At 31.4% G+C, this 24,333-nt stretch overlaps 3 protein-coding genes across 3 annotated transcripts; 1 reads left to right on the top strand and 2 right to left on the bottom strand.

The window, feature by feature from the left end:
- The first annotated feature begins 793 nt into the window (after window positions 1-793).
- Window positions 794-8,889, top strand: LOC124497304 (uncharacterized). The gene is made up of 15 exons (XM_075732454.1): window positions 794-997; window positions 1,109-1,317; window positions 1,395-2,111; window positions 4,248-5,086; window positions 5,226-5,547; window positions 5,625-5,910; window positions 5,970-6,035; window positions 6,122-6,158; window positions 6,259-6,405; window positions 6,477-7,199; window positions 7,333-7,502; window positions 7,638-7,703; window positions 7,766-7,893; window positions 7,966-8,119; window positions 8,196-8,889. The coding sequence occupies exons 4-15, from the start codon at window positions 4,249-4,251 to the stop codon at window positions 8,391-8,393; spliced, it is 3,135 nt and encodes a 1,044-aa protein (XP_075588569.1). The 5' UTR covers window positions 794-997; window positions 1,109-1,317; window positions 1,395-2,111; window position 4,248; the 3' UTR covers window positions 8,394-8,889.
- Window positions 8,890-9,424: 535 nt separating this feature from the next.
- tna (Zinc finger MIZ domain-containing protein tonalli) lies at window positions 9,425-14,078 on the bottom strand. Its single transcript, XM_047060942.2, has 9 exons — window positions 13,905-14,078; window positions 13,275-13,832; window positions 12,286-13,216; window positions 11,864-12,210; window positions 11,518-11,778; window positions 11,206-11,407; window positions 10,966-11,097; window positions 10,036-10,865; window positions 9,425-9,968 (listed from the first exon to the last, which is right to left on the bottom strand). Exons 1-9 carry the CDS (start codon window positions 14,076-14,078, stop codon window positions 9,804-9,806), a joined length of 3,600 nt encoding a protein of 1,199 aa, XP_046916898.2. The 3' UTR covers window positions 9,425-9,803.
- LOC142597635 (uncharacterized) lies at window positions 13,905-17,922 on the bottom strand. The gene is made up of 2 exons (XM_075732455.1): window positions 16,195-17,922; window positions 13,905-14,206 (listed from the first exon to the last, which is right to left on the bottom strand). Exons 1-2 carry the CDS (start codon window positions 17,082-17,084, stop codon window positions 14,110-14,112), a joined length of 987 nt encoding a protein of 328 aa, XP_075588570.1. The 5' UTR covers window positions 17,085-17,922; the 3' UTR covers window positions 13,905-14,109.
- Between the last annotated feature and the right edge of the window lie 6,411 nt (window positions 17,923-24,333).

Raw genomic sequence — 24,333 nt, 5'->3', positions numbered from 1 at the left:
AAAAAAAAAAAAAAAAAAAACCATAGATAGCTACCATAGTTACCGTAGATCTAAAAACTTACTTATAATGATCGTATACTACTACATAGATTAATTTGTTGATATTTAACATTTCTCTTTTTTTGATAACAACAACAATCAACAATCAATCACCAAGGTGACTAGATCCCTAGAAAAGTAAGCTTTACCTCGAAAAACAAAAAAAACAAAAATATTAATTTGAAATCTAAAAGTTTATGAGTGGTAAATTTTTTTTTTTATTAAGCCATTGAATATCTGGTTAAAAATGTTATTATACATCATTGCAATGATGATCGTGGATGATTATGATCAAAAATATACACAACATTTTTTCATTTTGGTTACCATGGTTATCAACAATATATCAATGATGATCAACAAACATTCTACGGGTGTGTTTGTGTGTGTGTGTACGTGGCATAATATTATAGTTGATGATTTTCTTCTTTATGATATCAAATAATTTTTTGGGACAAAAAAAATCAGTTCCGACCAAATCTGATCGATATTCAATACCATCATCATTGATGTTGATATTGTTTTATTGAAACTCTTGTTGAATTTGGATTTTTTTTTCTTACTCGGGATCCAAAAGTATAAATTGAATTGTTGTAATAGAAACAAAAAGAAAAACATTGCCAATGATGTCGATGTTTAAAAAGTAATTGAAACTACCAGTAGTAAACGAACCATAGAATGAGCTAAAAAAGGGCGGGATATAAAAAAAATGGATATAACCAGAAAACTGGTGGTAACGTTTGTTCGTGGTAACGTTTCTTTTGTTGTTGTTATTTGGTGTTATATGTTGGATCCTCAGTTTATTTTTCTGTTTTTATTTCTCTCATCATCAATACAATTTAACTGGGCTTTCGGTATACGGAATTGGCAATGTTGTATAAGCATTATCATGAAGAAATGAAAATAAAATAAAAAAAACGTAAAAAAAAATCAGGAGGTCCCAAAAATTGTGACTCTAGTATGTATATATCAAGACAAACGTTGACATTGGTATAAGCGTAACAACCTAACAAACAAAACAAAAAAATGCGTTATGCATGTGTTTCTATAATTTTCATTTTCATTTTAGTTAATAAAAAAAAAAAAAAAAAAAATACAACGATATTCTGGCTTGCATATCGTGGAAAAAAACAACTAGTATAACCACCACAACACTGCCAACACCACCATCATCGTTCTTTTTTTTCATTTATCAGTAATACTACAACCATATTATCACCGCTACCATTATCATCATCACTAACAAATCCACATCAGATTGTTGGCAATATTTTATCGGTAAGGTTAGGTATTTTTTTTTTTTTTTTAATCATTGAATCGCTCTCATTTCCATTCACACTATCGTGTTGACAAAGTTGACATTGTTATATACCTTGTATGTTTGATACACATAACATGGAAACTGGTCGGTGTGTGTGTGTGTATGTTTGCAACATTTATAAAACAGGATTTTCAGGAATGGTTATGATCCAAGGTAACCGGGACCAAGACTACCAAACTAAATCAAACGACAACAACAATAATAATGAACATCTCGATACATCTCATTTTTTGTCGTCGGCTGATTCTCTAAGACAACGGCCAACCAATATGAGAACTAAAATATAAACCAAAATCAATCCCTGGACAACCAGAAATAAAATATCAACTAGCCTAACAATATACCGTAAAAAAACCTGTATCTGGAACCGCCTACAATTATATACTCTATATTTTTCACTACCAACAACACACCGACCGTTCGACCAAGTGACTGACTGACTGACTGACTGACTGACTTTTTAAGAATGAAAGATTCTCACTATTGACAACGTCAACAACAACAACAACAACAACAACAACAAAACAACAACAATAACAAAATCAAAACATCAACGACCACGAGGAACCGGCAAGAAAAAAAAATTCCATCAGCTGAATTCATCTTCACGTGTGTTTGTGTGTGTTTAAGTGATGTAAGATTCTAATGGAATTCATTGTAACGGAATTTAAATCCGAATCATTTTTGTTCCGATAAATACAATCTGATTTTTGACTTCAAATGCTGATTTATTTTGGCTTTTGTTTCGTGGGTAAGTTCATTTTCATATTGATTGTGAATGCGTGTTTGGTATTTTTTACGGATATGCAACCGTTTCGCGCTTTTTTTTATTTTTTATATGATGATTTCAATGATAAAAAAAATTAAGTCATTCATGTCGAAAATGACCGATCAACACGCGATTATCATACGATAGTTGATGACAATGACATTTCTTTCTTTCTCAATAGTACATATGTACAAACGTGTGCTTGAAAGTTTTGACCACCGGGTTCAAAGTAGGAGTTTTTTTTATCGCCTCAATGATTTTGGCACGCGCGCACTTATGTGTGTGTGTGTGTTCCACCATTAGGTCATCATCATCAGAAATAATAATTGTTTACAGGAGACGATTGTTTTGACTAGATGGGCCGTGTGTGTGTGTGTGAATGTCACCAAAACAGTTTTTTTTATCAATTCGTGAAAAAAAAACTGTTGAATTTTTGTTTTCAGGAACTCAACAGCCATAAGCAGATGTTTTGAATGAATGAATTTGCAATTCAGCATCTGCATCGACATAAGTATCACAGAATTTTTTTTTTTGTTTTGTATTTTTCGACTGATATAAATGATGATAAAGTTCGATAGCTAATTATCCATTCATTTTATACATCTGGCCAATGGCATTCAATTTTTTTTGTTGTTGTTTCGAATTTCAACATTTTATTCGACGACCAAATTAAATGATTAGGTTACTGTTAATAAGTGTATGCATCATGTGTCACCGGTGATAATTGATTCGGTAGACGTACTACAAAAATTATGGTCGTCATGAAATGATGGAATGATTTCGAATCATGCTGGTTCGATTCGACACACACACACACACACAAAAAACACGAATGGATTCGAATCCAACAACAGCAACAACAACAACAACAACAGGTTCGCAGAAAAGCAATTAATAAATTTCACAATTTTTCAAACAAGATGAAAAATTCAAATAAATACAATCGATTGGATTTTTTTTTGGAATAACGGTAGTGGTTATTCCATTCCATTATTCAGTCATTTTTGATTATTGGATTGAAAATAAAATCGGTGGTTTCTTAGCGGAAATTTTTGTCTCCACATTGCAATGGTGGTGGTGGTGGTGTTGGTGGTAATGTCGATTAGTTGACCTAACCCGATTCAATGATAATAAAATATTTTTTTTGTCTTATTTATTGATTATTATCAACCAATTTATTTGGTTTTCTTATCTTTCTATGTGGCTAAATGTTATGTTTTCAATTCATATTTGAGTTCAGTTTGGTTTTAGTTTTAGTTTTAGTGTTCTTTTCCATTCAACAGCATGGGTTTACTATTGGATTTTTTTTCTGTTTTTTTTTTGTTGTTGTTGTTTGTCTATTTGTTTGCTAATCATATGCCATGTTTGTCTTAGATTGTATGGCTTTTGTATGGTGATTGTTATTGCTTGATTCAATGATATATGGTCTGATCAAACTTATCAATCAATGTGAATGTGAGTGTGTGTGTGTGTGTGCAAAGTAGAATAATGAATAAATATTACAATCAACAATATACAATTAGGTAAACTTTCTGGTTTTTTCACCTCTCACCCATCACATTTTGTAGAAAATATTATGTCGTTATGTGTGTGTGTATGTGTGATTCTAAATTGATTCAAAATCATTATATAAATGATGTATATTGTCAACAAGTTGATTGATTTAATTTTGTCTAATGAAATGAATAAAAGTAGATTCCAGATACATTTCAAAAATCCAATCCATATGTCGTGTGGTTCGATATTTCCACTTCTTTCTAGATTCATTTATCGACGACAATGAAAAACATTATCAATTGGTGGTTTCTCCTATATATTATTGACATAACAACGACATCAATTTGAGCAATGATGGTGATACAAAAAGTACAAAACAAAGAAAAAAAACCAAACAAATTAACTCCATTTTCCTGACCATACATATACGTTGCTAAAATTGAACCAAATGTTTTTTTTGTTTTGTTTTGTTTTGTTTGATATTTATAATCCATTCATATTTTGACATTTATTTGTTAGTTTTTTTTCCTATTTGATTTTAGCATTTTTTTTATGTTTCCATCTCCATCGTTTATTGATAATGATATTGACTCTGGATTTTTTTTTTGTCATTATCCATAGAATGCAACAATCAAACTCAGGAATCATCATCCAGCCAAAACAAAGATCAACCATAACGACAACAACAACCACAATAATAATAATAAATGATGATGATGATTATACATTGATCAAAATTATTGTAAATGCCACGATCAATCCATATCATCATCATCATCATCAGCTTTATCAAGATCGTCAAACATCAACATTGAAACAACGACAATTTTATAGAAACTATAACCACGAAAATCAAAACCAAAACCAGCCGCCAACATCGTCATCGTTGTGGTTGTTGTTGTTGTTGTTGATGATGGATCAACATTCAAATCAAAATACGGATAGAACAACAAATCAAAATAAAAATAATTTGCCGCCACATACATCGCAACAACAACCTCAAATACTACATTCAATACAATCACAGCAACAACCTAGATTATCAAATAATTTAAAGAATCTATCATCAATTACAATTGTAGCATCAACACCATCACCATTATTATTATCGACTAGTGCAAGTGTTATTCCTGAACAAATTCATTATTCATCATCATCATCATCATCATCATCTAGTCAATTACAATTGTATCAACAACAACCACAACATCATTTAAATCATCATCATCATCAACAACAACAATCTACATCATTGGTGACCACAACAGCGGCACAAGCCGTTATAACGGTTGTTGCTCCATCATCATCATCATCATCTTCATCAGCATCATCTGTAGGAATAGCTGCCACGTTGTCATCGATACCATCATCATCATCATCAATATCTTCAACGCCAACATCATTATCCACGTTATCATCATCAACATCGTTGACCCAGCAACAACACCCACATTCTACAGGTTGTTATTTTTGCGATTATTTGTTATTGTTATCATTCATTCATGACAAGCATATTCAAATTAGGAATTTTTCTTTTTTTTTTAATTATAACTAATTATGCCATAATAATTGTTTGATTTTTTTTTCTCTTGACAATAGAAATGATCTCAGCACAACCGGTTGTGACATTAGTATCAACTGTTGGTGTTGGTGTCAATCAACAACAATCACAATATATAACGGTTTCATCATCCGATCAGCAACAACAACAACAACAACAACCTGATCAACATAACAATGTTACACCACAACAACCACCAACACCTCAACAACAACAACAACAACCATCACAATCACAAACAAATCAATTAGAATCTGATGGCACAGATAATAATGCAGCTGTTGTTGCTACCGCTGCTGAACAGCATACATCATATGAAGATTATAATTATCCAAATGATACAAATTCAGCTGGACAAATGTAAGAATCTTTTTTTTTTAAAAAAACGAATGAATTTATATAACAAATTGAAATTTTTTTTTTAATAATAAAAATAGGGCTACATATTATGTTACTGATTCATATACACATGGTGCATATTATGCAACCGCTTTACCCGATGGTTATGTTGTGATGGATCCAACAGTTGCGGCATCAACAGCAGCAGCAGCAGCAGCAACAGTCGCTACAGTCAATGATCATCATACAATGAATCAAACGCATCATCAACAGCCACCACCACCACCACCACCACCACCACCGCATTCACAATCACAATCTCAACAACAACCATCACAAACAATACCGAATAATGGCCTTATGTCTCATCGTGATACAATATCAGTAAGTATTATCAAGAACAAAAAAATTATTGATACAAAATCATTCATTTGTCATTGTAGATTGATGTTGATTATAATAAATCATCATATCAACAACCAACACGAATCTCTGTTCAACCACAGACTGTAAGTATGAAAATATTCAATCATTAATTTAATATAAATCATCATTATAATTGATCATTTATATATATTTATATCTGTATAAATAGGTTACCTGGTTGCTACAAAACTACGAGACAGCTGATGGTAATTGATGTTTTTTTTCTTTCTTTTTTCTCTTTGAATGAACAGAATTAATATGTTCATGTACATTTGATGTCTTAATTGAATTTTTCTTTATCAACAGGAGTTTCACTTCCGCGATCAACGCTCTATTCACATTATCAACAACATTGCCAGGCAAATAATATGGAACCAGTGAATGCAGCATCATTTGGTAAATTGATACGTTCGGTATTTGTTGGTCTTCGTACTAGACGATTGGGAACAAGAGGTAATATGAGTATATGAATATAGGTGATGAGAAATGAAGTTTAATTTTTTAATTTTTTTTTTAAATTTTAGGCAATTCAAAATATCATTATTATGGAATTCGAGTGAAAACCAATTCACCATTGAATGATAATAATAATGGTGCAGTGGAAAACAATACGATGCCACCGATGAAAAGATCAAAAATAAATCATGCTTCATCGAATAATAATAATAGCAACAGTAGCAACAATAATAATCCGAAAGTCAATAACAACAACAACAACAACGGTAATAATAATAGCAATATGAATGCCATAAATGATTTACAAAATATGTCTGCAACGAAAGAAACATTGCAATCATATCTTGGTGATTCAAGACAATTAATGGATTCTGTTTGGCCACAACAAGATAGTCCACAGCAACAGCAGCAGCAACAGGATGAATTACAGAAAAGATCAAATTTATTTTTCAAAAGTTATCGTATTCATTATGATAAAATCATTCAGGCCTTATCCGAATTAAGCTTCCAAGAGGTAGAAAATATATGGTTATCATTTTGGCAGCCACCAAATACCTCTATTGATAATGATATTGAACAACAATTAAGTTTACAATCATTACGTGAAATAACTAAAACCGATATATCCAATTGGATCGCTCAAACTGATTATACAATGTATAATTCAATTTTATCAACATTATTGTTACCAAATCTATTGAAACCAATACCACAAATATTAACACAACAGATTAGAAATTTTGCCAAATGTATTAATAAATGGATGATCAATGCCTTACAAGGTTATTCCGGTTAGTGCATACAAAAATTATTAATATATATATATATCGAACTTTGAACGTTTAATGTTTTTTCTTTCTCTTCCATTTCATTGTGGTTTGAATGATCATTAATCGATCAATCAATGATGATATACATTTTTAGATGAATTTATACGTATGAAAACATCGGCGGTTAGTGCTTTAAGCCATATGCTTCGACGTTATACATCATTGAATCATTTATCGACAGCAGCATGTGCAGTGTTAAAAAATCAGCAACAAGTTTTACAAATGATTAACGATCTAAATAAAGTAGACTTTAAAAATGTTCAGGTATGTTATGTTATATTCACCCACATTATCATCATCATCATCATGTTGTGATGATGATGATGCAATCTTGTTTTTGATTTTGATTAATTTAATATTAATGATAATCATCCATGATGTTTAATCAAAACAAACAAGGAACAAGCATCCTGGGTTTGCGGATGTAATGAAGAGATTGTACATCAAATCGAATCAAGCTTCAAGGTATGTTTTCTATATGTTACTATTAAATAAGTGAAAAAAAAATTTCAATAAATCAAATTTAGGGCTTTTTATCCGATCAATGTCCATACGATCGTTGGGCTTATTGGTGTGAAGATGTGTTGAATATGAGCCTTTCAAATCACAATAATAGTACAGCCAAACAATTTTTCTTCAAATGGGAATTCTATAGGTAATTATTATCAATATATCATGTCATTCATCATGTGTTTATGAAAAAAAAAAAAATTCATTTCACTTACAGTTCACTTGTAATGCGTGATTTAACATTACGATCGGCACAATCATTTGGATCATTTCATCTGATAAGATTATTATTCGATGAATATATATTCTATCTGGTTGAACAACGAATTGCCAAAACAACACATACAACACCATTACAGATGCTGGGTGAAGTATGTTACAATAATAATAATAATAATTCATATCAAATTACAATTGGATTTAATCATTATATTGATATATTGATAGCTTGCATCGAATCCAGTAGGAAGAAACATTTCGACTACGGCCACTTCCAGTATATCAACAACACGAATCAATAATACGAATGTATGTAAACAACAGACATCTCAATACAATGATAATATTGTTGGACAACAACAACATCAACAGCAACCGCAACCGCAATCGCAATCGCAGCCACAACAACAAGTGATTCAGCAATAACATTCCAATTGTGACAGCTTCCTATATAATTTATATTCATTTATCCATTATCAAATTAATGTAATGTAAATGAAAAACAGAATTTTTTTTTCTTTTTTTTTCTTGGAAAAAAAACAAACAATTACGACCTAGTCAGAATTATTTTTGTTGTTTTGAATTTCTATTTGTATGAATTGATCATTTTTTTTTTATACATGCATGGACAAAAAAAATTCTTCAATCACAACACACGTGTATATGTGTTGTACGTCATCAATGAACGAACGTATCATCATCATCATCATTATTTTTTTTTTTTTTTTTTTTTTTTTTTGTTTGTTATAACGTCGTCATATATTTTGTATGAATTAACCATTTTCAAATTTTTTTTCCCCATTTATATTTTCAAATGAAAAAAAAATGAACCAAAACCGATGAAATTCATGGCAGAGTATTATATGAATTATATGCTCTTTCTGGTCAAAGTATTAAATATATTATGAAAACCTTATGAAAATTGATTGACAAAAACGAGTTTTTTTTCTTTGTTTGTTTGGTAATTATATATCAAATCAGAATTTATTTGATTCATAAAAGAATTCCCTTTCATTTTTTTCTTTCGTTTTGCATTCTAGGTATTTCATGCAAACAAAAAAGAAGCTTTCAACAATATATATTCATCATTTTGATCCAGGAAAACAAAATTGAATCAAAATTTCAATATTTTTTGATCATCAAAGTTTGAAATTTTCATTCATGAAATCATCAATATAATCAATACACAGAAAGAACGGAAAAAATGTGTTTGTGTGTGTGTGTGTGTTTTTGATGAGAACAGAGGAAAAAAATCATAATGACAATGAAGAACAATCAGTATGAGAGTTTTATATACACAGAATAAATATGTAAAATTTTTCGTTTTTTCTGTTTTGTTTATTTTGTTTGGTCAAAGATAATCGACGATAACATTGATTTTTGAACATTAATATTCGTGCGTAATGATAATTGAATGATGATGATGTTGATGATTGATCAAAAACAAAACAAGAAAAAAAATTCGAATAATTGTTAATCAATTCTTGAAACTGTACATAATGATGATGATGATGATGAATAAATTAACAATTGAAAAAATTGAAAAAAAATGATGAATGAAAGAGAAAGAGAAAGAGAGATATATAGATAGTCAGACAGAAAAAAAAACAATAACAAAGTTTTACAATAATTTGTCATTTTTCAATGATTCATGAATTTTTTATCATTATAATAATTATATATCAACAACAAAAAATAAGAAAGAAAGAGAGAGAGAGAGAGAGAAAAATATTTGATAAAAATCGTAGCAGAAGACAATAATAATACTCATTTGGTCACTGGTTTTTGTTTTTGTTTTTGGTTTCATGTTATGTTATGTTGTCATGTATGTATCAATCAATTGTCAAATAATGAGAGTATTTCTTCAGCAACGACACTATCGTCGACTGATGTTAATGATCCACTTAGATCAACACTTGATGAATTACCCGTACCTAGGCCTGAATCTGATGGCTCTAGATAGGACAATAATTCCATATCGACCATGTTGTCCGGAAGAAGCTATCAATGTAATGATTAAAAAAGATTAGAAATATTTTCTAGAATTTTTAGTTTATAAATTACTTACATTAAGTGTTTCTTGTCCTTGACCTTCGCCATCAATAACGGCAGCTGGATCAAAATGGAGATCATTCAATGCAGAACCAGGATTACTATTACTGTTTCCATTTTTACTACTACCACCATTTTGACTATTCGTTGATGATAATGATGATTGTTCACTACCTTGTGGCGTTCTAGGTGCTGATGTTTGATTATTATTCATTGAACTACCGGGCGTATGAGGTGTGTGTGGTGTATGTGGAGTGTGTGGTGTATTTGGTCCACCATGATTATTATTATTACTACTGCTGCTGCAAACAGCTGCTGAGGAAGATGGTGTTGCAGGTGTATGTGGACCATGGCTACCGGGATTCATGATCGAATTACTACCATTATTACTGGCAACTGATGATGCTGATGATGAAGTTGATGGAGGTGTATTCAATAAACTTGGATTATTATTAGCATTGTTTGCATTATTATTATTCAAATTGGTACTGCTTGGCCTGGTAGGTATTCCATTATTATTATTGGTGGTATTATCGGATGTTGTATTTGCTGAACCTAATGATCCGAATACAGGTGGACCCATATTCTGTTCTACATGGCTAATGGATTTTTCTATCGCTGTTAATGGATTGATAGTAGCCATTCCCATATCATTAGTTGAATCATGCATCAATGGTGCAAATTCAGATGCAGATGAATGAAATTCAAAGCTCGACATTGATGATGATGATGATGATGATTGTATCAATGATGATGATGAGTTGTTATTGTTGTTGTTGATATTGCCGTTATTTGATTGGATACCATTATTGTTGCTAGTAGTAGCATTGGATCCATTTAAAATAGCTACACATTCGAATGACAAATAACAAAATATCACGATTTAGGTGAGTTAAATGATGTATAAAAAGAATAGAAAAAAAAATAATAATCAATGTATACATACATTGCATGTCAGGTGTGGGCATCGATGATTGGTATGGTGATAGGCCTTGACCAAGTTCCCAAGAACTTGATGTTGGCAATTGCATACTATTCGGTGAATTAGCCTTGAATCGTTTTGATGTGTTGTAGTTTCCTAATGAAGAGTGCAACATTTTAGTAACAATTTGCCAATGATGTGATGGATGAAAAAAAATGTCGTTTTTTTTCATTTTTATAAATAATCATTATCATCATTCTTTACCTGAATCATATTTATTGATTGGTTTCCAATAGGCATTTGAATCAATGGTTACTTCTTCAACATCCAAACCGGTCGATGTCAATATACCCCAAATATATTGATCAACTTCAAGACCTTCAAGAAAAGCCGGTTTATTACAAATCGGACATTTCCAGGTGTTTTTATCGGCATTCATTTGTAGATAGGATTCAAGATCAAAACACTGGATAAATTGTAAGAGAATAATAATAGTGATGATGATTAGAAAATAAACATAATTTTTTTTCATACAAAAAAAAGTAATGATAATTTTACAATAAATAATCAACAAACCTGAATATGTTTACAATCTGGACCACGTGATGGTAATAAGATCCTTTTGAATGTAACTGGACATTTAAGTGGAACTTTAATGGCAGTCGGCTCGATACTATCATCATATTGTTGTGATGGCGTCAATGATCCATTGTTGGAGAAATTGCGTTTAATTTTTGTCACGCAATGATCAGCTGGAAGCAAACGTTTTCGTAGTAAACCTTGTAACACAGAACGTAATGTTGGCCGATGTACCAATTGTAAGCTAAATAGATGTGACTGATCATAGATAATGATTGAAAATATTAGTATTAGACAATGTTGTCATTTGAAAATATTTTTTTTTGTTTCATCAAATACATACACAACAACATGCTGTCACAGTGATTTGAATCATATTACGTCCAGATTGGCAAATATCTTTCAAATATAATGGCTTATGGAACGTTTTAGTATCGCTACGTTCAATCACTAATGGAGTGGCATTGACCGATACTTGAACCGATGCTGGCCAATTTGTATTCATATGTTGATCTTGATGATGGAAACATTTTAATTGTAATTCTAGATCGTGGCGCCACATCAATGTTTCATATACATTTGGTTTTAAATGGAATACATGATTACTGACGGCAAGATTATGTTCCAAACGGAATGGTGGTAAAATAATACCATCATGTACCGGAAAAGTTAGACGAATTTCATCATCACCTAATGAATGATACGATATTCAGATATATCAATGTTAGAGAAAGAGAATCGTAGTATAAACAATGTAAAACTTACGTTGATTTGATGAAAGTCTTGGTTTAACATCGTTAATAGTTAAATTTGATGATTTATTATCGGCACCATTTGGTGATAGATATGGTGGAATGTTCGATGCCGGTGTTAATGGTGGTGTAGGATTGCCAGGAATCGGTGAATGTTGATACGAATTGATATTGTTACCAACAGCACCACCATTACATTGTTGACCCTGATTGTTTGAGCCACCGGAACCAGACATTGACCAATGTTGTTGTTGAGAATAAGAGCTATTGTGATGTTGTTGGCCATAAGGTTGGCTACCAACACCACCCGTACCATAGCTACCAGAATTGTTGATATCATATTGATGAGGATGGTGATGATGATTTGAGATCTGATTATTTGGAGTCATATTGCCAGTCATTTGATTATTGTTTTGATGAAGTGAATGCTGATGATGTGTTGAATGCATTTGTGCCTGTTGTGAATGCGAATGATGTTGTTGATGATGATGAGGATGATGATGGGAAGAATGGTGTGAATGATTTTGGGCCATTTGTTGTGATTGTTGGTGATGGGAGGCTGCTGCCGCTGTATTTGAGGTGGCTGATGTAGCCGCCGCCACCGTTGGCGTTGCCGATGATGACGATGAATAATATTGATTGCTTGACATGAATTGACCTTGCTGATTACGCATCTGTTGTTGATGATGATGATGAAGTGTGGATTTGGTCGTTGCTGCTGTTGTGGCTGCTGTATTCGTCGATTGTCCATGATGTTGATGATGAGTATGATGATGGTTATATCCATTACTATTAGTGTTTCCATTATTCATTGTTGCAACAGGCATCATCGAATTGTTAAACATTTGTGGTTGTTGCTGCGATTGTGTCTGTTGTTGTTGTTGTTGTTGTAATGGCATTGATGATGTTTTCGGGTTGTATGACATGTTCTGATTAACAGGATACTGTATAATATAAATAAGGTTAAAATTGATCAAGAAAAAACAGAAATTACACATTTACCTGTGAGTTATTGAAATGAGGTTGATTTTGTTGTTGTGGTTGCATACCATAATTATTGTTATGATAAACATTATTTTGATTCATCATTGAATATGGTTGTGACATTGCAGCCGATGATGATGATGAGGAAGATCTTTTGGGCGTTTGTGATGAAGAATAATGCTGTTGTGTTGGATTGGCCGTTGTTGAATAAGCGGCTTGATTTGTTGATGGTGTAACATTACGCATTGTTGATGCACGACCGTTGTTATAATTATTGGATTTCATAGCAGCCGATGTTGTCATCATTGTGGGATCTTGATGTGTTCCAGCGGACATCATCATTCCGTTTCCATGATGTGAACCACCACCATTACCGCCATTATGGTGAGTATGATGATGACCAGACATTGCAGCTGGACCACATGCTTGATGTCCGGCTGTCATGGCCATCGTAGATGATGATTGCGAGGTACATTGATTATTATTAAGAGATCCATTTAAACAATTTGTTGGTTGCATCCGTTGTTGTTGAGGTGTTTGATACGATTGTTGATTTGGATAAGAATTATTCATATGCTATGTATTGGAAAAAAATAAAATCAATTTTAGAACCAAAAAAAAAAAAACAAACAAACAAGAATTACTAACCTGATGTCCACCATAAATTGTTGAATCATGTCTAATGGATGAACCATCATGATGCTGTTGATGATGATGATGATGATGAGGATGATGATGTGATTGCATCAACATGGAATTATTATTATTGGCACTATGAAAATCTCCACCACTACCACCACCACCTATAACACCATTATTCATTGGAGGTGTTTGTCCATTATTATAACGAATATTATATGGTTCTTGTTGTTGTTGAAGATTTTGTTGTTGCTGCTGCTGCTGCTTGTTGTTGTTGTTGTTGTTGTTGTGATTGATTTTTACGTTTTCGTCTTTTTTTTTGTTTTTGATTAAATTGATGGGAAAATGAAAAAAAAATAAAGAAAATAAAAACAGTTAGATATGAATCAAAATGAAAATCAATAAGTGTGCGTGTGTTTGTGTTTGAGATTTGTGTTGCATTAGAAATTATCAAGGTAACATGTTGTCAAAACATAATTTTAAAAAAAAGAGACAGAGATGTGTGACATTCGATGATTGAAAAATTCATTTTTAATGTTTTGTTTATCTTGTATATATATACAACGTTTATTATTATTATTATTATTATCGTTGTCAATGATCATGATACATTCTATTTTGTTTTTTATTTTATCATTTGTCCATGATGATATAATTATCATCTTCAACAAGCACACATATACACAAAAAGATTCGACCATGAATTTTTGGCGGTTTTCTAAATGAATAAAGTATCAAACATCTATATTCCTCTCTCTCTCTCTCTCCTTCTTTTCAATCTTTTCTTGTTCCAAGATTGAAAAATTGATATTTAATCCTTTTAAATCACCACCATTATTATCATTATTATTTGGCACTTAAAACTAATTTTGTTCTAGTTTTTTAACATTACCACAAACATTCCATATATGATGGAAATATATCAATGTTTGAAATCATCATTCATAAAAAATGTTACAAACAAAAAAAAATTTTTTATTATTCGAATGTTTAACCATCACGGTTATTTAGTCAATTTTTTTCTCTCATTCGATCCATCAATGTTTACGATATTGTTCATCATCATCTCATATGTTCAAAGTTTATGTCGAAATTTTTCACCATTTCTTTTTACGATTTGATTCATCTTTTTTGTATTTGATAAGTTAGAAATGACCACACAGTATAGAAAAAAAAGATAATGTTCATCATCATCATTCAATTTACAAACATGATGCCTGTGTGTGTTTGAAGTAAAATAAAAATGCAATTGAAAAATCAAAGCAAACATATGATAATCGTGGAATGTGTGTGTGTGTGTGTGTGTATTAAAATAAGAAAAAAAATGATAGCCAATTAAAATGAATGAATGAAAAAAAAAACATTTTCCTTGTTTCATTTTTCACCATTTCGAGAAAAAAAATGTGAAAGAGCAAGGAAAATGTGATAGAAAGCGACAAAAGAGTTGAAGAAGAAGAAGAAGGAGAAAAAAGAGAAGAGTTAATAAGAAACATAAAACAAAATCATTGATCATTGGTCATTAGGATCATCATCATGGATCATGATCATAACATGATGATGATGATGATGATGATGATGACAAACTAACTGATCAAAAACACAGAACTTTGAAAATAAAGATGAAAGAATTGAATAAAAATGGAAAAAAAAATCCTAGGTCGTCATTTTCTGTTCCACAAATAAAAAAAAAATCAATGATGATGATTGTGATTTCGACAAATATTTTTTCACTTTCTCTCTCCATCTCGCTATCAAATTTTTGGAACGAATGGCCACTGTTTGTCGAACATTTTTTTTTTTTTTGAAACAGAAGTTGAAATCATCACCATCATAATCATATGATTAATGGTATGTATAGTATACACACACACATCAGTGTATTTTTCATTTGTTAATTATCAATTTCTCTGATGAGATGATGACGAAGTTGTGATGGTGATGAAGTTTTTTTTTTTTATTCATTAGCATATATTCACATACACACACACACACACGAACACACAAAAATGACATCAAAGATGATAATGATAATAAGTGTTGTTGTTGTTGTTGTTGTAGTAGATGATGATGATCAAATAATAATCAAAAAAAAAAAAAAAAAACGAAAACGATTCTCAACAGGAAAAGAAATAAAATTATTGATTATTGATTATGATGATGTTTAATATAATAAAAGGGACAGGAAAAGGTGTCTATATAGGTAGTTTTTTATTGTTTTTATCCTTCAAAATATTTGTGTAAATTTTTTTTTTTGAATGAAAGTTTTTCTATTGAAAAACAAAACAAAAAAAAAACTTACCCAGAGACAGTTTGTTTTGTCGTTGTTGTTGTTGTTGGTGCTACTGCTGGTGCTGCTGCTGATGGTATTGTAGGCGTTGGTTGTTGTGATTGTGGTACCGGTAGTGGCGGTTGTTGTTGTTGTTGTTGTTGTGTATACATTTTGGACATTTGATGTGAATGAGGATGATGTTGATGATGATGATGATGATGATTACCATTATTCGATGATAATCCACCACCCATCGTGGATGCTGTTGGATCACTATAATTATTATTCATAGAATAATTGTTGTTCATCATAGAACCACCACCACCACCCCCAACGCCACCACTATTATTGCCGACACTATTATTCATATAATTTGTATTCATCATGGTACCATTATGTAAATGATTTGTTATTGATGATGATGATTTTTGTTGTTGTTGTTGTTGTGATGTTGACCAATGGCCATTATTATTATTATTATTATTATTGACTGTTACACCACCATTATATAAAATTCCATTACTACCGGTATTTGCTGAATGTGGCATACATGTGTTGACACCACCAACACCACCGCCATTACCACCACCCATCATTGGTGGTAATGAACCACTCATCATATGTTGTGATTGTTGTGATATTGAAGATGATGATGATGATGATGATGATGTTGTACCGGTATTTGTCATCATTGATCCAGCATGTTGATGTTGAAATTGCCAGCCCATCGTCGTCGACATTTCCGTATATTTATTATTATAATCGATTGTTACCGATTTGATTTTTTTATTATTATTACTAATTGTTTCATTAAATTTTTGTCCACTTTGTTGTCGTCGTTTTTGTTGTTGTCGTTTATTCAATTGATAATGATCATAATGATCAGGAATATTTGTCGACAATGTATTTAACACAAGCATCAGGAAGATTATTTCATTTGTTGTTATTTATTCATTTTTTTTTTTTTTTGGAAATTTTTTGTCAAGAAATCAAGAATCGTTTGATGATGATGATGACAACGGAAAATTAGATTCGAAGACTAGATTTTTTTTTTAAAAAAATACAGGCCACAAATGTGTTGATGAATTGATGATAATTTTCTTTGTTTTTCATTTATTCAATCAACAAGAATTCAAGAATAATTTTGCGACAAACTTTTTTTTTATGGGATAATAGATACAAAACACATGATGTAACCGTTCAATCAATTCAATTCTAGATGATCAAAGAAAACGGAAATCAGAATCATCAACACAAGAATTGTCAAATTTTCAAAAAAAAAACAAAACAAAACAGATGTAAAGAGAGAGAAAAAAAAATATTCGCGCTTAATTCTATGATGAAGGTCGTCGTCTTCGTTGTTGTTGTTGTTTGTTGTTGTTGTTGTATCTATTGTGGTTCAACAACAATGAAACAAACTGAGAAAAAATTTTAATCTCCACACACACACATTTACACACACAAACACTATGGGAAACGAAAAAAAAAAATCTTCCAAAATCATCAATGGCCAAAATATATGTAAAAAAAAAAAAATTCAATCAAAATAAACGAATCGACCGCCGACAACGACGATGTTAACAGTAGCGATTTGATCGCACAAATGTGAACGAAAAAAGAGTCAGCAATAAGTTTTTAGTAGTTCAGACTTTGAATCCTGTGAATGTTTTGTATGTCTGTGTGTGTGTGTGTGTGTGTGTGAAGCCAAAGCCATCATATACATGCACACATACAACATCATATACAACAACAGGATCGTTGTTGTTGTTGTCGTCGTCGTCGTCGTACAATTCAATTCAAAATCATTCATAGTTTGCTCCGTTTCGCTCGCAGACGACAACAACAGCAACAACAACAACAGCAACAACAACAACAACATTAACGACAACAAACGTCGTCATTTACACAATAATTTTGGCTCATATTCCACCACCACCACCACCGCTACTACCACCATTAAATATTTTTGTTGTTATTTTTTATTTATTTTTTTTGCTTTCCCCCTAAATGTCTTCTGTTCACCAATGTACAACGTTCATTCAATATATAGCAAGGATTTTATCATTGTTGTTGTTGTTGTTGTTATTTTTTTTCCCACCCAAATATAATAATAAGAAAAAACCAAAAATATTTCGAAATATGAATGAAAAAAGAAAAAAAAACAACTAAACATTTCGACAATTGTCGATAAAATTCTTTTTGTATTTTTTTTTCCTCACACAAATCATTACCACCACCACCACAACTATTACTACTACTACTACTATTACTACTACTACTTCCATCACCATATCAGTGTGTATTATTGCCGAAACAGAACAGAAGTTTTGTTATTGTTGTACGTTATACGTTTAAAACAACGAACGAACAAATGAACGATGATGATCCCAGATGAAAAAGAAGCGGCAAACTTGGCTGTATGATATCTTTCTCTCATTTTTTTTTGTATATATTAATAATATCTCTTTTGTTATATGTTCTTTAGCTGAATATTTTTTTTTGTCGATTTTGGTTTTTTTTTCTATTTTTTTTTTTCGTTTCCCTTCTTTTCCACCACCAAACACAAAAAAAACCTATTGGTTTGGTTGGTTGTTTCACACAATTCAATTGTCGATATATATGGATGTGTGTGTGTGTATCCCTTTTATTAAATGTGGCTTCTGCTGCTGCTGCTGCTGTTGTTGCTATTTGATTTTCGTATTTTACTATCTTGGCTTTTTACTGAATTTCTCTAATATTCGAATGAATTGAATGAATGAATGAATGTGTGTGTGTGTGGCCAGGGCATTTTTTTTTCTTTTCTTTTCATCATCATCAATTCGTTTGTTCACAACTGTCTTATTTGTTGTTATTATTATTATTCATCATTCACTGTGGTTGGTTGTGGTGTCTTCTTCACAAATTTCGAACACTTTGATGGTTTCTTTCTCTTCCTGTTTTAATAACTGTTATATTAATTTGGTTCATATTTTTTCTTTAGTTATTCGATTTTATAAAAAAAAAAAAATTGTATCTAAATTCCACCAATTCCATTTCGTCACATTAGTTGTAAATAGAAATTTTTTTTTTTTTTTAGTAATTTATATTGTGTTTTATTTATTAATAAAATGATGTGTGGTTGTTTATTTGTTTGTAAATAGCAGTAGTAGTAGTAGTGGTAGTAGTAGTGGTAAAAATAATATATAATAATGATGTGTTATTTTTTTTGTTGATACATTTGTAGCATTATTATCCATATATAATATGGATTAGAATTCTTGTGATATATTATTTTTTTATAGTATCTATTGTGTTGAAGAAAAAAAATTCTTGAATCATCAAATATTATATTATATTACATAATAATGCTACTACCACTACTAAAATCCAATAGCATATATTATTATATATATATATTTCTTTGATGATCCATAAATTTTTTGGTAGGTGTGTGTATGTATGTGTGTGTTATATGGATCATTCTATATACACGCATATTACACACACACACACAACGCTACCTACTATAATTCTATGTGGATCCAATTACAAATACACACACACACACACACACGCAAACACAAACACAAACATTTATTTATATGTTTAAAGGCGGGATTCATATATATATTTGAAAAAAAAACGTAACCAAAACCACGACGGCTTCTCTCTGTCACCACCATTACCGTAACACCTCAATAATAATCGTCGTATATATATATACATTGACAGCTAGGTTGTTACAACTGTGATTCATTCATTCATTCAATTCAATTCATTTCATATGTCAAATATTCATTCATTCATTCATTCATTCATTGGATTTCCTCGATATCATTGAATTCAATTAAATCTATTTTTTTTCTCTTTTGATTTTTTTTTCTTGTCAATCATCACATTGAACACTCGATCTCTATATATATTATCTATGCATAGACACAAAAAATGTATATCATTGATACTCAGATAAAGATAGTCAAAGAATCATAGAATACAGAATTTGTATATATTGGTCATCATAATGATAATGATCATTTTTTTTTATCCGTATGGTGTGTGTGTGTGTGTATGTGTATGTGTGTATTTGGTGGTGGTGTTGATCAACAACAATCAACGGATCATATAACCGAAACAAAATCATCATCATCATCATAAACTCTATACAATTATATATTGGCTCTATAGAGAGAGAGAGAGAGAGAGAGAGAGAGAGAGAGAGAGAGAGAGAGAGAGAGAGAGAGAGAGAGAGAGAGAGAATTACTATATGTTTTTTTTTCATGATATGACAGCTGTCCATTGCCATTTAACCCAGTTCGAGGATCCTTTTAGTAAAAAGAAAAAAAATAATAATAAAAAGCTAGCAGCAAACCGGATCAACAAAGCATAGGATTCAACACACTTATACACATAAGCAAACACAATAAAGCAAAAAAAAAGTGAGGATCCAATGTGAATTGATGATGATGATGATGAAAAAAATTCGAGTTTTGTTCATGTCAATTTGTGTGTTGTTTTATGTGTGTGTGTGTAGGATGACGCCAAAGCCAAAAAGGAACTACATTTAGATGATAATGGTTGGTGGTGGTGGTGGTGGCTGATTTACTTTACCCAAATCACATTGTATTAGGCTTTTTTTTCTTCATTTTCTGAATAAAAAGAAGAAAAAAAAAATGCCAGGCTTTTCTCTATTTCTCTCTCTCTCTCTTGCGTTCTCCTTTCTTTCCGATGTTTATTGTCGTCTTCTTTTTATCATCGATGACTCTCGGGTCGCCATCATCATCATCATTTGTCTTCGGTCGTCTAAATATTTTTGGCCATCCACACACATACACACACACACATATCCATTTGTTCTATTTCAATTCATTTCTCTCTTTTTTTCCAATACTGTTTTTGTTCGTGTGTGTGTGTGTATATATTCAACTTGGTTAGGTTCAATTCAGTTCAGTTTAGTTCATTTTATTCATATTCAGCCAAAAAAAAGTTTAATAGCTATTCAATTTCTTGTCCGGCTAATTTACATTTTTTTTTTTTGAAAATTTTGTTGCCAGATTCAGATACAGAAGAAGAAGAAAAAAATTCAAGTTATAGCTGGAATGAAAATGAATGAATAAATGTATTCTCTCTCTCTCTCTCTCTCACTCATCCCGTTCATTTTGCTCTTCTTTTTCTTCATCTTTTGTCTCTTTAAAACAGGATGATCTATTTTGACAGATTTTTTTTTTGTTTTCTTTTCTTTAATTTATCTCTCATTGAATGATGCAAACACAACAGCACACACAACACACACACACACACACATAGTAGTTTGTAACCAAAATGGAGATGGATCCTCTATTGATGATTATGATCCATGATGATGGAAAACGATCAATTGACTGAATGAACGTCTTGCAGTCAGTGACGACATAAATAATATGATGATGATGATGATACATAAGGATAAAAATCCGTTAGATTATTATTATTGGCATAATAAATAGAAAAAAAAAGATGTAAATGATGAAAATTGAAGGAAAAATATTAACAAAAATAAAAACAAACAATGTAGGAGAAGGAAGTGGATTGTGTAATAATTAGTTATTATTGTTTACCACGGACCTATTTTTTTTTTCATTTAATCTATTGAATTTGAAATTGAATTACAATAATGTAAATACGAAATCATCATTGTGATGATCATCTCAATTTTCCATTTGATGGTTGATACCATTATGTATTTGTATCGGTGTGTCAAAAAAAAAAAAAAAAAAATCCGAAACTAGAAACACATAAACGCGATTGAACACGTGCATCATGTTATAAATAAATGTGTGTGTGTGTGTTTGTGTATGCGTGATTAGTGAGAGTGGGTAAAGTCATTTTTTTTTTTTTTTTTTGCTTGGTTCCAAAAACGAATTCATCTGTCCTTGTCTATGTATATGTAGATGTTCCATGTTTCATGCATCTGTCATTCATGAAAATGGTTTTTTTTTCATAGAACTTTATTCTCTTTCTCTCTCTTTGCTTCATCATGACATTTTGGATCAACCAATATTTCGTTTATTTGTCAGTCACGATCTCTAACTCTCATCATCATTGAGATCATCCAACCTCTCATTCACCTTTCCCCCCAGTTCATATTATATGTGAAAAATACCCAAAAAAAAAATTATTGACCCTAAACATGGGCCAACCAAATCATAATATACAATGATCATAACCAAATGGCCCATTGTTGGATCGTTGTTAGATCGAAAATTTTTTTTCTGGCCGATCGGTTGATTGTAGTATGTTTGTTGTTTGTTTGTTTGTTTCGTTCGTTCGTTCCAGCAGCAGCAGCAGCAACAACAACAAAATCGAATCGACAAAAAAACGGTCAAACAACAACAACAACAACGCCGATACTAATAACTAGATTCGAAAATGATCAGTCTCTTCAGTGGAGAGAAAAAAAAATTTCTGGTTTCAATTTTGACCAAAAATTTTTTTTTTTTTTTGCTGAATAGATCTTAACTACTGATGATGGTTGTGGTGTTGGTAGTTGTTGTTGCTGTTAATGATAACCAAATTGGCCATAGCCAATGAGGTTACGACCAAAATACACACATACACACAGAGGCCACAAAACACTAAACAATAATGATAACAACAATAACAACAACGAAAAAAAAGGTCGTAGGTCAACAACAACGACGAGGATGGACGACGACAAATCTTGAAGACATTTTTTTTCGTTGTTGCCCTTCTTCTTCTTTTTCTTCTTCCAAGGACCCTGATTGTAATATACGGTATATACACACACGGTCAATGAGAAAAAAAAACCAAAACAGAAAAAAAGGTCATAAAGCTGTCATTCATTTGTTGTTGTTGTTTGGTTTGTTATCTTCCTCTACTCCAAAATGAAAATCGGTAGTGAAAATGATTTCAAAAGAAAAAAAATTCCCCTCTTCTAGGTTCCTAAATACCTTACTAATTTCTTCACACACACACACAGGTTTAAATTCAATTTCTCAAAAACTCAGGTAACAAATTGTGCGCGTGCGTTCATGTTACACACACACACACACACACAAACGAAAAAAAAAATTAACAAATTTTCAAGTTCCAAGGAATTTTTAAACATGAAATTTGAATAAATTGAATGAATGAATGTATCATACAAATAACCGATTAATAGGGTCCTTCGACCTTTTTTATTGGAGAAAGTGGTGGTGGTGGTGGTGATGGTAGTGTATAGAAAATATTATGGTTGGTTGATTGTTTGGTTTGTGTATCATGTATGGGGGGGCCAGATTTTTTTTTTATTTATTTGTGTGTGTGTTCCACAATAATATTAAAAAAATTGGTCGAGTTCAATTGAATAAAAACATTTGAACTAAAGGTAATGGTGGGGGGGGTAACAAAAATGCATACTAGGGCCCTATCACACACAAACATACAGATATATTCATTGGACAAAATGATTCACTATTTCGTCCTCTCTCATCATCATCATAATTTTCCCCACAATTTTTTTTTTGTTCAAATTCTCTTCATAATCTATTTATATTGGAACCTTTTTATGGAACAAACAAATAACAACGACAACGAAAACATATATACATATATATAAACAGACAAACACACATAGTGAGAAAGATTGAGAGAATGATTCGGCGAATGAACTACAACTAAAACTTATTGGGATATAATATGTGTGTTTGTGTGTGTGTGTGTTGGAAAAAATCGCCTGTCGGTCGATCTTTCTCATTCATTCATTCATTCATTCATTTACTTTTCATCTTTTTTTTTGTCCTCATCCTCTCGTCTACATCATCATCATCATCATCATCATCATTATTATTATTATTGTCGGTGACTGATCCAAATCATCAATCGTGTGAATTAACAACCAAAAGAAAAAAAAAACATTATACAAACACACACACACACATATATACACAGCCCTAGATGTAGACCTTCTCCTATTATAGATATGGCCATATGGGAAACAACAATTTACCCTCAATATATATGTGTGTGCGTCTAAAGTTGACAATCAAATTGGTAGAGAGATAGAGAGAGAGAGAGGTCGTCGTCAAACAGAAGACGAATAAAAATTGGCCGATGCCGTTGAATATTTTTTTTTTTTTTTTTGGCTGGTCGCGTGTGACCAGAAATCGAGAAAGAGAGAGAAAAAAATATTAAAATGGAAAAAGAGAAAGAATG

Source organism: Dermatophagoides farinae, chromosome 7 (assembly GCF_024713945.1).
Source record: "Dermatophagoides farinae isolate YC_2012a chromosome 7, ASM2471394v1, whole genome shotgun sequence".
NCBI classification, from domain to species: domain Eukaryota; kingdom Metazoa; phylum Arthropoda; class Arachnida; order Sarcoptiformes; family Pyroglyphidae; genus Dermatophagoides; species Dermatophagoides farinae.
The sequence above is the reverse complement of the archived record's forward strand: the minus strand, read 5'-3'. Positions and strand labels throughout refer to the sequence as shown.